This window comes from Struthio camelus, chromosome 17 (genome assembly GCF_040807025.1).
Source record: "Struthio camelus isolate bStrCam1 chromosome 17, bStrCam1.hap1, whole genome shotgun sequence".
Classification (NCBI taxonomy): Eukaryota; Metazoa; Chordata; class Aves; order Struthioniformes; family Struthionidae; genus Struthio; species Struthio camelus.
In genome coordinates, this window is record NC_090958.1 from 13,957,284 (window position 1) to 13,973,096 (window position 15,813).

Genomic DNA, 15,813 nt, shown 5'->3' on the forward strand with positions numbered 1-15,813 from the left:
CGAGCCTGGTTGTGCCCAGTAACCACAGAAAAATAGAGCATAGGGAGGGAAAACGTCAGTTGCCTTTGCTATAGGCAAATCAGGTAGCCTGCAACTGCTCCACTGGGGTTTGGCAGATTAGCAGCTGGTCAAGGAAGCTGTTTGGTAAAGCCATCCTTATGGCTCTATTTGTGTGGTGTGTCAGCAGCCAGTGAATATGCTGATATCAGTGATACGTTTAGTATTGTAATCATCCTTGACAAGATGAAATATCGTCTTCACATTCCAAGAACATATGGTATTATTGAGCAAGAAAATTGTATGAACAAGGGCAATTATAGCAATAACTATCCATGACAAAGACTACACTAAGTCATCCAAGCATAACCTAGATATAATGAAAATATTTTAAAGGTAAGCATGGTGTAAACCAGTGCCAAAATTACCTAATTTATTATTCTGTCATGAATGATAAAATTTAAAAAAATGCATTGCACAGAATAGTGAGAAAGCATTCCCTTACATACTCATTGCTATGTGATTTGGACGGCCACAAAGGGAGGAAGGTTGCTTGGTAATAGCTACTGAAAGATGATGAAACAGCCGATCTTTAATTCATCTAAATTCCGATCTTTAATTTTTCAGGATATAATGGCTCTGGTGATTCTTCATCACACAATTCCCCTCCCATTTAACTTCCCATCACCACCACCCCATGTCTACGCAGCTATGCAATGCAGAGTAGGCAGCTGACAGCCTATTAATCATAATAGAACTAGCTTTAACCTTGAAAACATTTGCCATCTATACTATTGCACTGTGATAATAAGCTCTTGGGGCTCTTTACACTTTGAGAGGTAACATTTCTGGATATATATTGTCATTTTAAAATAAAGGTGAAGTAGGTAATAAAGATTGACTACAACATGCAAAAGGGCAGTGGGGGGAAAAAAATCATAATTCTTGTGAATTTACTTCCCTTCCTCCTTCCCCTCCATTTTATACTTCATGATTCGTTGCCCTTTTATAGGTTAAAATGAAACCTAGAGCCAAAGCTTAGGTATCTAGCTGAGCTGCTGCAGTAAGGCATGGCCCTTAGGCTGGTTTTCCACACTAGCTGTGCAAAATCCCTGAAAACATCTCTCCATAGAAAGGCCCCAGTTGGCTGTCCTGAAGGGACCAAAGTGTCCTGCCCATCTGGTGACTCTCAGTGGCATCTTGAGCGTCATTCCCTGCTTTTGCTCTAATGTGTGGTGGGATGCCCGAGATCCCTGCTTCATGCACGTGTATGATCCTGTGTCTACCTTGGCCTCTACACCCATAGGGAGATATCCACAGGTTTTCTTATGTATATTAAAAAAAAAAAAAAAAAAAGAGGAATCTGTGTCCTTACTCTGTCATGATTAACAGGTGTTTTTTGTGATGGGACCCAATGGAGAGTAAATGTGTAAAGCAGCAGCTGGGGAGAAAGAGGGTGAGTGTCAGAGGCCACGTTGTACAGCTTTGTTCCTCAGCACTGGAGCCAGCAATAGGAGAAAGAACCAAAATTACTGTGTGGTGTTTCTGTTTATAAAAAATGCTCTGCTGGTCAAGTGGGAGTTTCAAAGCACTTTACAAAAAAGGGCAGTATCATTAGCCTCATTTTACTGATGGAGGAGAAAACACATAGTAAGGAAGAGGTACATGCTAAAGGTCACGCAGCAGAATAAGAGCAGGGCAATGACAAAACCCCAGCTTTTCTGAAATGCGGTCTTTGGATGCACGGACATAGCCAGCAATCTCCCAAAACATGGACCCGATCAGACAGTTGATGGCTGGCAGAGCTGCCTGGCTGAGGCAGATGCCTCAGAAAATGCCGCAGAAAGTTCCTGGTTGCATGTGAACCCCTCTCCTATTCAGAAACCCCTTTCCCCCTCTGTACCCAACCACAGAAATGATACAGAAGTAGATGCTGTGTGGGGACGGGAGTGGATTTCTGAAAGAGATGCGTGTGTGTGTGTGTGTATATATATATATATATGTGTGTGTGTGTGTGTGTATGTATGTATGTATGTATATGTGTGTGTATATATATGTGTGCACATGCACACACACCTACATTGTGAGATCTGGTAAAATGAGATGTTTCCCCTCTATATCTGAGACATAATTTGATGGCCTAGGATTGCCATATGTCATATCCATAAAAAGCCACTTTTTCACCTAGGAATTGACCTTGACCAGGTTGCTGGAATAGTTGGGTTACAATAAATAATCTGCAGCAGTTGCTTCAGCAAACAGGCTGCTTCCTTAAAAGGGAGGGAATGACTTTCCTCAGAATGTTCTGTGGGTATAGACTTTAATACAAAAATATTGGTTGCATGTTATCTGGGCCACACTAGGCCACATAATGCAAATATTCAGTAGGACTTCTCATACAAATAAAGATCTGCTTGCTTAAGCATAACGTTAATATTCATAGGGAGCCATAACTTTTCTAACATTGTTTAAAACTCATGTCAAAATAATTTGAACAAATACAAAGTCTTTTTAGGAAATTAAGTTTTCTTATTTATTTGGGTGGAAAACAACAAAACTAAATTACTTTACTACTTACTAGCAAAGTCATTCTTGCTACATTATCCATTTTAAAACTCGCATCTCATTCAATTAAGATTTCATATCATTGACAAAATTATGCTGTCCTGAAAAAATATTGCAAAAGCTGCTATATACAAGTCCATAAATAAACTGAAAGACTTTCAGATTTCAAAAGACTGAGGAGAGGAAGAGATTGTTTAAAGATTCATTTGAGCATTTCTTATTCAGTACACTTCCTGCATTCAGTAACAACAAAAATACATTGAATCAAACAAAAAGAACAGACTTGAAGGGAAAGGGGAAATGGTTTTTTTGTTGTTTTTACTAGTTTATCAAAAAAACAGAAGAAACCCCATCCCCAAACTAATATCATAAATACAGTGTTCTAACTCCTAACCTCATGTGACATAAACAAGATATTATTGTTTCATTACAAGTATAAAACCAAAAGCATTTTCATGAGTACTTTTTTTTTTGGTGATCAATTTTAAAATACGGCATACCTGGATGAAAAACAGATTTAACCCTTTATACTGGGTACTGTCACTTGAACGTCATGTGCTGTTTTCAAATGGACCTTGGGCAGTAATGTGTGTGACCAATATACAGTCAGCATAGGAGAAAATGCGTACAATGAAAATGGCATAGAGAGGAATATACTTAAAAATTAAGATTAAAAAAAGCTTTTATTTCCTCTGGTTCATTCACAGAACTGTTCATACTACAACATAATGATTATAAGAGAAATTATCAGAGAGGGTTTAAATCTATATCCATGGTCACAGTAGTTTTAAAAAAAATTGTGCTCCAGTATCAAAAAATATGCTTAAATATGTTGTCTGCACACAATACAGACGCTTTGAACTCTGTTATCACAGTACTGTTCTGCTGCAATCTGCCTCCATACGTTCCGAGGGCTCCTTCTCCTGTATCTTTGGAACAAAAACATTCTCAGGCTAAGAAAAGCAGATCTGTTTGCACAGCTGTAAGATAGTTCAGTGTTCAAAGGGCTAGAAGAAAGCCATACACAAAAGCCAAAAGAAAGGCATAGCCATTTAGACGTTTAGCTTTTACTGACCCTCCTCTTATGATTAGCTGTTAACACCTTAAGAGTTATTTAGCAACACAGGAAACACAAGATTAGAAGTGTATATATTGTATGCATATATATGTATGATATGCAATGTGTCATAAATTCAGCGTATATCTGGTGAAACTAATTTCTGTAAAATGTTTCAATTTCTAGTCACAGACTTGGGTGAACTATGGAGTTTTCAGTTTGGTGACCATCCAACAAATCTTGGCCAGGACAGGGGGAAGGCAGGGGAGATGGAAAAGCTTGGTCCAAACTGAAACAATCACTTTTTTTCTTAGGAGGGAAGCATAGGGAAAACTTGTTTTGGATCAATCAAAAATGAAATGCATTGATGTTTTTTGAACTTTAACTCCACTTTGAATGAAACACTTCACTAAATTCAATCCTAATACCTCCTTTTCCCTAAAGCTCAAACTTTTTTTTTTTTTAAATTTACTATCCAATGAGCAATTTTCACCATGTGCATTAGGGGGCAGATACCTTTTCTCTTGGAAATGAATAGCAGGTATCTTGCTAGATTGACGGGGATCAGAGGTGGTCTGAGCTGTTGAAGACACAGACCTTAAACTAAGAAAATATCTTGCGGGGGGGAGGGGGCGACTGACTAATCGTCTTTGCTGTAATATTTTTGTAGCCCAGTGTATTAGGAAAGCCAATATAATCATCTTGGTAATTCCTGAGAACCAGTACACCAGGTGCCTTAGAGAAACTGCTACTGCAAACAAGCAACACCTGGAAATAAGGAGACAAGGCTGCGAAGCCCTTCTCCTAAGGGGGTCTCACCTTTGGAAATGGTTCTTGGGGACTCTTGCTGTAGAGTACATCTTACAGCAGGGTATGTATTTAGGGGCTCTGACCACCTCCAGGGCTTGTAGTCTACTTTACCCCCTCCCCAGTTGGTTAGGTGCAGCACTGGCTGGCTGAGATTTCGCCCCCTTGTGCTCCAAGCATCACTTCTGAGAACCTAGAAAACACTGGTCACAAGATAAATTACAGTATTTTTTCCTCCTGAAACATGCTTCATAGCAGTGCTAAAGCAGAAGCTACTAAGTGCTGAGCAGAGTTTAAAATCACAAAAGACTCAGCGAAGACCTATTTAAAAGATGTCTGTCGGTAATAATACATAGATGTATTTGTAGCCTGGCTGTCTTCACAGTATTTTGTTGTGTTACGGTTTTGTGTTTGGAATTCAGTGTCTCAATCCGAGCAGTAAAAGGAGAAAGATAAGTCACAGTGCCAGGTTTTGATTTCCAAAAGCTAGAGTGCCATTGTGAAATGCGCTTGATGGACAGTTGTTGATTGCATCCAAAAGCTTCAGGCAAAGCAATACAAATGCTTTGCACAGCGATATGACAGCAGACACAGCTCAGTGATGGAAGTGCTATGGACTGCTGCAGGACAACCTTAGCCATTTCTGTCTCTTACAGATACGATGTAAAGAGGAATATCTAAAATACTAACAGGCCTATGACTCTTATATGTTACATATACTGTTTATGTGCAGAGACATATGTATATTAGTTTTGCTATTTCCATACCCATACTGGGAGCTGAATAGCTGGAATCTGCTCCTTCCTCAAGTTCTGGCTTCCTTGGGGTATTTAAATTAATCACCTGTTAACTCTATGTATTCTGAATAAGTTTCACTTCGGTAATTGGATTCTGTAAGGTATTAAATGTAAACAGAGTGCACAGCAAGACCAGAGTAGCCCCATTACAACATCACAGTGGGAAGCATTTCATTTTAGAGCATAAAAATCCATCCTTCCCAAGGTATGTTGCCTTTCCTTGGTTCTAGGAGCTGGAATGATTCAAATAGCAATGAGCCCTTTTAAATGCCTACTGTTTTCATCATTGCTGATAAAACCATCCAGTGTATATTTGTGCTAGTTATTTTTACAGATATTGCTAATAGCCAAGTGGTAGATTGTGTTACAGTTTGGAAGGCAAGCAGATGAGGACTATTTACTCAGCAAAACAAATGCCAATTTCCAATTTATTAGGCAGTGATTTAAAAAAAAAAAAGAGTAGTTTTCTACTGGTATTAACAGTGAGAAAATACTGGTGGACACTGTGTCAGAAGTCCTGAAAGTATGGCTTGATATTTTTTTTTTTTTTCCACTGAGAAGCTGCTATCGCTGTCAGACTGCTGATAAATCAATGCGATTGGCTGAATTGGTGCTCTTATCCCAGGTGTTTAGCTTCGTGGGGGTTGTGCCTGGCCTGTTCCCAGTCATCTAGAAGACAAAATAATATTGAAAGTAGATGGATTTATTTTGCTAAACTGCTGTTATCTGGAGTAAATAGATGCTTTCAAGCTTTTATTTCAATTACAGCACTGTCAGTCTTGTGAGTATATGCCATAAAGGACTTTTAACAGTTGTTGCCAGGTTCTAAGGTGAGAGGCAGTGATCACTTAATAGTACCTATCAATTCAGAAGTTTGTTTTTTTATAAAAACAAATGTCTTTTGCCTCAGGAAAATTTAAGGAGGGCTAGGAAAACACATAAGGTATGCATTGATTTATTTAAGAGTTTATTCCTCAAACATAAATGCAAAAGCACCCTATCAAAAAGCCACAGTCATCAGACAAAGGTGTTACCGAAATGCTGCTTGAATACAATAATATGATGTCCACTACAACTGATGGGAATAGTCTCAATGAACTTGTACTCCAGAGCTGGTAAAGCTTGTTTAACGTTAATTGACGATTTACTATAAAGTAGAATTTAGCCCTTTGCTTTCTAAACAGATTTTGTAGCTGGGACATAATACTTGCTGATTCCACCTAACTGCGCAATGGTGGCAGGTTAGGTGCTAAGCAATATTCACATGCCTCCTTCTGTCCTATTCTTTCCGACAGGATTTAATGTAGGCAACTTTCAAGTATACAACTAGGGGGGAAAGGAATTACTTACAATATCTGAATTGAAGGGCTTCACATTGACGTTGCGAATTGAACTACTGGTGAGGGACCAGACCTTGGTTTTGTGCTTAAAGGCAGCTCTAACCTTAGGAAAAAAAAAATGAAACCAAATAGAAGATACCTTTCAATAAAGCTGCATTTTCTGAGGTTCAGCCTAGAGTCATTTCCCTGTTATCCTGCCTCCACATTAACATCACTGTACCAGAAACAACAAACAAATCTCTCCTTTTTTTTAATATTTATGATCTGAAGTTTTAACTTCACTTTTCAACTATACATACATTAAATATAGAGCATTTTACAACCTCACTCCTGTCTCATTTCACCAGCAGTATATTCATGTTATCTGGGTTATCCCATCTTCCTAAATGTCCAAGCGATGACTGTGTTACCTTCCATCTTGTTTAAAAATAAATAAAAATATAAGCAAACAACAACCCTGCAGGGTATATAAGCTTATATCCCCAGGATGTGCAGTCCTGTTCTGAAAAACTGTTCTGATTGTACAGATTATCAGCAGCTCTTCAGGACACTTTCACATTTTTTAAACCAAATATATGGCCCAAGAGTTAACCACAAGCTCCCCCATTCAGGTGGGCTCTCCCCTGGAGCTCATGTGGCCCTAATGGTGCCTATCTGCCATGAGGAGGTGAGCCAGCTGCCAGCCTTTTTGAAAGTGAAATTGTTTAGAAGATGATAGATGAAATGTGCTATAGATATAGGTAAGACTCTACACCATGGAGAAAATAACCTACTGCATAAATAACGGTTGGTAAGGGAAGTATAGGAGGTTTTGCAGTCAGTTTTGCTAGCTGGCAGTGATTCATCAGTGTTATGCATTTTGTCAGGAGGAGTGTAGTCTGCAAAATACATGAAGTAATCCTTTCTCCCTCTTCTACAATGACAAGGCCTCAGCTACAATACTGTTTTCCCAAGGAAAACATGGACCAGTTGGAGACAACCATACTAGTTGGAGACAGCCATAGAATGGAGCCTATATGAGCTATTCTCCAAAAGTGACTGTTCACATTAGCTATATATGAACTGTTTGACAAGGATTCAAATTCTGAAAAATTTAGGAATTTCTTTTCTCGCTAGGTTTGTGGAAAAATGGCAGCAATTCAAGTATTTGTATTTGATGTTAGACTAAGATACTTGACAGAAGGAAGAAGGCTTTCTGAGCCTGGAGGAAAATAGGATAAAGACATACCTTCCTTCCTTAACTTTGACCTGCCTGCCAGTAAAGTTCTGGAATTTTACAGTAGGCGCTCACTCTGAACTGACTGCAGTAAAGATCCAGTCAATGCCCTAAGACTGGATAGATTAGCAAACCTTAATAAATGGTAACTGATTAATGAAAAGACTGTCATGAGTGACCCTCCACTTAGAGCCAGAGTGCTTCTGATGCTCAGGGAGAAGCAGCAGGTTATGGAGCAGAGCGTATAGAAGCAAGAGTCCTGGGAAAATCAAAGGTATGTGGGTATTCACTGATTGGTGCCCCCCTGTCAGCATGCTGGAAATGGCTTTCATTAAAAAGTTTTATTGATAATGCCTGCTGCTGGGCGTTTTCTACCATCTGCCGAGGGAGGAGAGGATGCCGCCAGCTCCAGGCCCAGCAGAGACCGTCTCTGCAGGGCCTGCGTACATGGGCCAGGCTTTGGCTTTAACCCAGCTGGTCTGAAAGACAGTCTTAATGTGCAAAGATTCCTCTTGCTGCTCCATTGTGAAAACCGTCCTTTCCTGCCAAGAAAAATACCTGGAATATGTTCTACTCTGTTTGGTTTCCCATTAAGAAATGCATGAGCAATCTCCAGAAGTATGTTTTGCTGAGATTAATATTTATTTTCCTCTCTGGTACTTGAGCTGTAATAAAGGCAGAGGCCCACCAACAGGGGCTGCCGGAGCGATTCCTGCTGCCACAATTTAAACTTTCTCACTTAAAGCATGGTCTGTGCCCTGCTAGGCTCCCTCCGTGCCAGAGGAGTACTTCTCTCCTTAGCCTTGAGCTCCCATCTGTAACTGTCCCCCTGCCACACACCCCAAAACTCCTCTTTCTTATGTTAAATAAAATAAATGACAGTCATGGGTCAAAATGCTGCAAGTTTCAAAATCACTGACAGTCATGTGCTTATTGAAAGAAAAAAAAAATGTCAATGATGTAGCAGGTAGTGACAGTGGGGAAAGCCATTTTCTGCTTTACACTCTTGAGTTTGGTAAAGCTCCCACCTTCTGTATGAGTTGTAGAGACATCTACTTAGAAATAGCGTACATTACTGAGCAATTGTGACTGAGGAATAAGGCTCATACTCAAATCAGCAGCATTAAGCAACGATTACCTAAAAATATCAAACATCATTTTCAGATTAATTTATTAAACATGCACTGTTGCAAAAACTCAAGTCCTACTTCTACTACAAAGAAAAAAGGTATTTATTGAGGAAAACATACCTCTGAATTCAGAAGGCAGTGAAACAGGAAGATGAAAAATCCCTGAAAATGAAAAAACAGATAAAAGAGAGAAGGATAAAGACTGAAGTTATCTCTTACAGTATTGTAAGGTAGAAAAGCAGGTAGCAAGCAGACGAAGCTCTATAAACAAGTAGCAGTGGGTCAAATTCTACCCCAAGTTAAACTGGAGAATCCCGCAGGTTACTGTGAGGCTCGTCTGGACCTTTTCCCATGAAACAGCACCTCCTAAACTTTGGGGTGTTCGGGGAGAAAAGCTGATAGAAAAGAAACAGGCGTTCTATTTTCATTAGCTACAAGAAAACATTTTGTCTGTTTGAAAGGTAAAAGCAGGGGAAATGCTCTTTGGGAAACTCTGCATCATTTTTCATACCAAAAAGCAGATATTACCATTAGGAGAATTTTCACAACAGACATTTGCTTTCTTTGGACTTTTTGTCTGATGAAAAGCAAAAAGGCTTCCCCAAAATAATATTATTTTCTTTTGGGGACTGTTCAGGCAAACTATTTTGGTTTGGGTTTGGGGGTTTGTTGTTGTTGGGTTTTTTTGTTTGTTTGTTTTTGATGAAAATTGGAACTTGGAGAACTCTGCTCTTTCTGTGACTGTAGTGGTATTTGTTTCTGAGCTTGCTCTGTTGAACAAGCAATTCACAAGAAGTCATTTTTCTTCTTTGTGTTACAATTCTTTCCTGAAAAATGGTTGCAACTTTAGATTTATGCCTCTACTCAAGCCTCTGCTTAAAGCTAAGCAGATGCTTACATTCTTTCTTGAACAAAGCTATTTTTTGTGATTGGTGTCCTCAGAAGAAGAGGGTTTCATTGCCTGTTTGTGAGATTTTTGCAGAAATCAACCCATGCTGATTTCTGCAAAATGCAGTATAATACTTCCCCTTTTACTCCTTACACTGCACTGTTCCCAGCAACTTCTGTTTGCTTTCACTTAGTACTGGGGCCTCAAACTGACACTGAAAAATTGTTTGGGTATCTCCAATGAAGGATGTAGCCTTTCGTTCCTGGTGCTGGCAGAATGAATTTCATTTCTTGAGCACATTGTCTCATTTATTTAATTATTGCTACTGAAAACACTAAGGAGTGGAATGAAAGCTTTGTTCAAACAGAAACTAAACAATTGGCAGCTCTGTATTGTCACTGCAGACTTGAAAGACACAGGAAGGAACATGGAAAGAATCCAATAAATATGAGCATGTGGAAACATTACTAATGATCCATTTGTTGGCTCTCAGCAGCAGCTTGGTAGCCATATACTTTCACACCAGGTACTTACTTGTAGTGAATTGAATACAGCAAACATATACTGAAATACTAATGCATGGTCATTGACAGCTAGAACGCCAAAGATCCATGAGCTTCCCAAGATTGGTAACAGTACAGCAACTGCTTTAGCCGTTAGTCTGAAAGAGAAAACAAAGACAGGAAAGGTGAAGAAACAAATAAATTTCAGGCAACATAGCAGGGAGTTTCCTTATCAATTATTTCCTGGCACTAAGTCAGTGTGTTTCGCATATAAATGTAAGCAGAAGGTTGATAAAGAGGAATGGTGGCTTAACTGTAATAGAATAAGTCAGTGATGCTCTTAACCATAAAATTATTTGGTATTTCTGGGAAAATCTTTAAATTTCCCATTCCTCATCTATAAAAATGGGGATAACAGAATGTTGCTATCAAATGGGATAACTACAGATTGAGATAGTCAGTAACTGAGGTAGAGAGGAAGAGGAAGCAGACAGATGACTACTGTAGCCATATCTTTAGCTGGTACTGAGGTATAATCATTTCATCAGTAAAGTGTAATAATAGTGTGAGAGTATAAAAAAGAGGGCAGAAACTGAGAACAAAGGGAGTATTGCATGGAAAAATTAAAAACACTATATAGTGTATGCAAAATACATTTACTTAGTGCTACAGTTAGGTCAAGGCAATGTGGTATTTCGGTTCTAGAGCATGACTTGGGATTTTTAATCCTCACAGATAGGAAGAAACTTGGTCTACGCCTGTTGCCAAATGCAAATCCTCTAACACCACAGTATTATTCTGCTACTGCTGTGTTTTGTTCAGAGTTGATTCAGAGAAAAGTATGCCGACTCTTGAAATGACTTCTGTTTCTTGCAGGTCCCACCTGATATGTGTTCACTCTGCTCAGCTTGCAGTACGGGCAGAATTTCAGTGAAAGGTGATATGACAGCTGAAAAGCTAATAGCAGTGAGAAAATCCTGTATTTGCCTTAATGAGCTATGTGCAGGATGTTTGTTGTAGTGGAAGAATAAAATAAATCTTACTATTGTACTAGGAAATTAAATGATCATAGAGTTTTCTACAACAGCTGAATTCTGCGGCTCAAACTCTATTAAACAAGAAAGCCATAGAGAAAACAAAGGAATCTCATTTAGAAAAACTGTGAGATCAGAACTACGTTTCCTCACTATCTCCATAGCTTTCGACATTGAAGACCCAAAGAAGTATAAGCCTCTTGTAAAAGGTGCATCTCCTTCATCTGCGAAAGGAATTCTGTGATTCTGTGAATTAAGGTCATCCAAACCTCAGAGAAAGCACTCGCGACTCTGCAGAATAGTTACTGGCAGTTTTTGGATCCATTTCCTGCTTTTACTTAAATGTTCCTAATAATCTCTTCCACAACTGAATTACCAATCAACCACTTTCAAGAAAGGTAGGCAAGTCTGACAAAATGCAACTCACAGATTAGTGTTTATCCTACACAATTGTTGTCTTATGAAACCCTCAGGGCATCTTTCTTTTCACTGTCCTGAAAGATCTTATTCGTACTACTGAATTGTACTAAAGAATTGTACTTTCATGTGTGCATATACCCTGTAAAGTTGACTGCAACAGTACTGTAGTAATAGTCCTATAGAGTGCTTTTTAGTGTAATCACAGGAAAAGATATGAAGAGAACATGATTACGTTGTAGAAGTCCTTGGCACAGGATGCTATGGAAATCTAAGAAAGGGTCCAATAAATTCATGGAAGATAGTTCCGTTATGGACTGTTAAATGTGACAATCCAGATGCAACCACTTACACAGAAAGTCCCTCATCTTTTGTGTGCTGAAAGCTGGGAGTATGTATTTGGAGAAAAATACATCTACATAACCTTTTATAGTAAGGATACTGGGCCAGCTGGACCACCAGTCCATCCAGTCTAAACTGTGATGGCAGTTCTTTTGTTCTTAACCTAATCCATCTATGTTGTGATTAAAAGAATCAAAACCTCCACAGTTCATTTTTCCTGTCAGTTTGACCTAGTAAAAGCAAATAAAGCTGGGCCAGGTGACCGATAGATACAGATGGCATCACTAACTCGTCGCTCACTTTCTCCCAGTAAGTGATCCTGGGCTATACACCTAGCTCGCAGCACTGGACAGCCAGAAAGCATTTGTGGGGTCTGTCCATTTGGGAACCTCTCACAACTCCCTGGGAATCCCACAGGGCAAAACGCTCTTGCTGTCAAAACACTGCTCAGTAAGTAGCCTGGTGCAATTTTGTCTACCAAGGCTGAATAGATGTTGATGCTTTGTACACCTGGCCATCACCTCTTCAGTGACAGATTTCAAAGGACAAACTCATCCTCCTTGGCAGCTGAGAACAGCGTTGGGGCAACAAGACAGAAAGCAGAAGGAAGGAAGCTTTCCCTGCCTAGAGATATCCTGAATCTGCAGGTAGATCTAATCCCTACTACATAAATGTATGCTGACCTCCTGTTGCAGCCTACAGGATTTAAGCACGTACTTACACTTAAAGATGTGTTTAAAATATTTCAGTGAATTCAGTCTTATGGTACAATTATAGATAAAGAAGCCAAGAGGGCAGTAAAAGGACCATGGGTAGAGCAAAACTGAAAGTCAGACCACGCTTGTCAGAACTGCACTTCTCAGAAACTCAGATTTTTAGGGGGCAGGAAACCTATACCAGAAAGTTGTTCTAAGGAGCTTAATGTCCTGCTTGTGCCTTTTACACCCATTCAGGTTAAAGTACAGGTACAGAAGAGAGTTGCATGACAAGAGACCACTGTAATTATAGCAAACATGAGACAAATGAGATTGTTGTACAATATAATTCAATGAAAACATCTTTTAATTAAATACTTAGATCCAAGATATCTTGTCCATTTCAGCGACCTGAGCACACAGTTCATTACATCCTTGATTAAAAGTGTATGTTGAAATACTGCCTAGGCTTCAGGTTTATTGGAAAATCTGTGACAGGGAAGACAGCTGGAGTCAGGGTTCCCCCACCTCCATATTGATAAGTATCTTAATGTCCTTAGCCATGAATATTTCTATACAATTCAATTTAATTCTGCAAAGAATCTGTTCAGCCAGAAAATGAAGGAATACAATAAAACTTGAGTTCTCTTATTCAATTATGATATACATTTAAAAGGGTACAATTCTAGAACAGCTCAGTGATACAAGTTTATTTTCATGAATCGAGGATGGTGGGGCTTTATTATTTTTGTTCTTTTCCCTGTTGAGATTAAAGTTCTTCACCTCAACTGTAACATAAGACATGTGTTCCACTGGGGAAGCGCCAGCAGAGCACACCTGGCGGTGCACTTTGTGCACAAGGACCTGTACAGGGCCCTTGAGACTTCAGCAAAATGCATCTGGGCAGGACTCAGGGCAGGTTCGGGGAGGACCCCTGACCCCACCAAAAATGGATTAGGTACTTTCAGTTTCTGTGATGGTCGAGATGTCCCCTCTAGCCTGCTATAGCAGGTGATTGGTATGCCAAACAGAGTTACACGTGTAAAACCTGGAGGGCTGTACAACCTCCTCCCCCTCCCGCTTTTGTTTTCATACTCGCTCAATTTTCGTAGAACTTGCAGTTTGGAATATAACTTTCCCTAGACAGTTTGTTGCCAAAAATAAGTTTTCATTATGTTTTCAAGTCTCAGCAAAAAACCTTCATCTGTAGTTTGTGGTCTTGGACAGAAAGGAGTTAGGTACTTAATTTCAATGTTTTTAAAAATCCTCCTCACTGTTTGCATTTTCAGGAGCCTTTGACATCACAAATATCTTACATATTTAAAAAAATACAAATAAAAAAGGTATTAATGAAGACCATTCATTTTTAAATACACGGTCCAGAGCATACGCAGCAGAAATGCATAGTTAAAAATGAAGCCAGAATACAGATGCATGGGATTTTTTTTTTTTTTTTGCACCTATATGTGTGCCTCTCTCAGTGCACACCCATTTAAAAGAGCAACCAGCTGGGGTGAAATTCACCTAAGACTATCTAAGGGTCGACTCTGCCTGTGTATCACTTAAATCCCATTATCTCTTTTTTGCTTAATTATTGCATAGCTTTTTATGCCTGCCTGCTGTGAACTTCACGCTATATATGGAATTATTAGTTCAAGGTGTTTATGAACTTTCCTCACTGAGCAGAGAACTCAGCTCTATTGTTTCCTCGTCCTTTTATTTTCTTCCACTTACCCCTCCCCTTCCTTATTTCATTTTTGTCTTTGAACTTTGCAAAAGAAAAATATTAAATGTAAAATGCTGTGTCAGAACACCATTAACCATGGTTAAAAATCACAAAAAAAAAAACCCTTAGAAATTCAAAAGTTAATGTTCCACTAGGCACATTAATTCCGCCACACTGCACATACATTTTTTTTTTTATTCTCATTTTTTTGCTGCTTGAATATTTTAGTTGATTAGTTCTAGTACACCAAGACACAGAAAGCAATCAAACATGTTGCTTTTGGAGAAAAAATATATATGACTTATTGCATGTAACCTTAAAACTCAAAGGATGATAGTGACATCTTTTATACTATCAATGAAGTTGGTGAAACGATGAAGTAATACTCCTGGGCAGGGGGCAGCTCTTACTTTGAGGATAGTGAGGCCAGTGGGATCCCCACCAGAACTTTACAAACCTTGCTGAAATCTTTGTTCGACCTTCTGTTCTAATATAATGGAAAACATAAAAAAAAAAAAAAGGCCATTGCCTTGCAGAGGTCCCTGTACGTTTCTCCTGCATACTCCTTTTTGGGCTCTGGCCTTTGGAATCGGAAGCAACCTAACAGCCTATTTCTCCTATATGCCGTCAAAAGCTCAGACGTTGTTGCTCCTCTGCGTTTTGTTAGCATTAAGTTTTGTGAGCTTTTTGTCTCTCTGTGTCTATGTACACTGAGTTATCAGCCTTGGAATGAATGAAGAACAAAAAGCTAGCACAGGGAATTCTTTTCTCCTTTCTGTTGTTTTCTTTTTTCTTCCCTTTTTTCTTCCCTTTTTCATTTTTTCCCTTTTTTCTTCCCTTTTTCTTTTTTCTTCCCTCTTTTTCTTTTTTTCTTCCCTCTTTTTCTTTTCCCTTCCCTCTTTTTCCTTTTTCCTCAAGTATGTACCTGTTGTTACTTCAAGAATACAGACAACTTGTGGAAAATACAAAGCTATCTTGAGTCTGATTACATCTTCATATTAACGGTATATGGAATAGCCTTTGGGATATTACTAACTGTACTTACTGTAGCTATCAATTCAGGCTGCTTTTAGGGCTGTTTCTCATTCTGCCCCAATGATAGCAATCCCTTTGGGTGGCCTGCACAGATTTGGAAACCACTGTTCAGTTACAGACACTTGAGTTGATTTAATTCAGATTGGTATGCTTTTTTTTATTGAAAAGAGCAAGCAGCAATGAGTTGGTACTGCCCAGTGCCAAAGTGTGCTGTCAGACGTGCATAGGCTGCTCTGCACCCATTGCTGTTCCTTAGAAGTGCA

General features: G+C 39.1%; 2 protein-coding genes across 4 annotated transcripts in view; one reads left to right on the forward strand and one right to left on the reverse strand.

Moving 5' to 3' along the window:
* LOC138061431 (uncharacterized) overlaps positions 1 to 15,813 on the forward strand; it is a 345,010-nt gene that overhangs the window by 314,524 nt on the left and 14,673 nt on the right. For 2 of the 3 annotated variants that reach the window (XR_011135176.1, XR_011135177.1), the window contains one exon: positions 11,178 to 11,733. The exons of the other annotated variant lie outside the window; for it this stretch is intronic. The gene's annotated coding sequence lies outside the window, so the exon portion shown is untranslated. The remainder of the gene's footprint in view (positions 1 to 11,177; positions 11,734 to 15,813) is intronic. 3 annotated transcript variants of the gene reach the window in all.
* The window catches only part of ADGRD1 (adhesion G protein-coupled receptor D1), a 171,162-nt gene continuing 157,847 nt past the window's right edge, over positions 2,499 to 15,813 (reverse strand). The window contains exons 25-28 of the mRNA XM_009666669.2: positions 10,333 to 10,459; positions 9,030 to 9,071; positions 6,574 to 6,666; positions 2,499 to 5,892 (exon numbers count right to left, since the gene is read on the reverse strand). Of these exons, the coding sequence (XP_009664964.1) occupies positions 5,797 to 5,892; positions 6,574 to 6,666; positions 9,030 to 9,071; positions 10,333 to 10,459 (358 nt within the window). The 3' untranslated portion in view covers positions 2,499 to 5,796. The remainder of the gene's footprint in view (positions 5,893 to 6,573; positions 6,667 to 9,029; positions 9,072 to 10,332; positions 10,460 to 15,813) is intronic.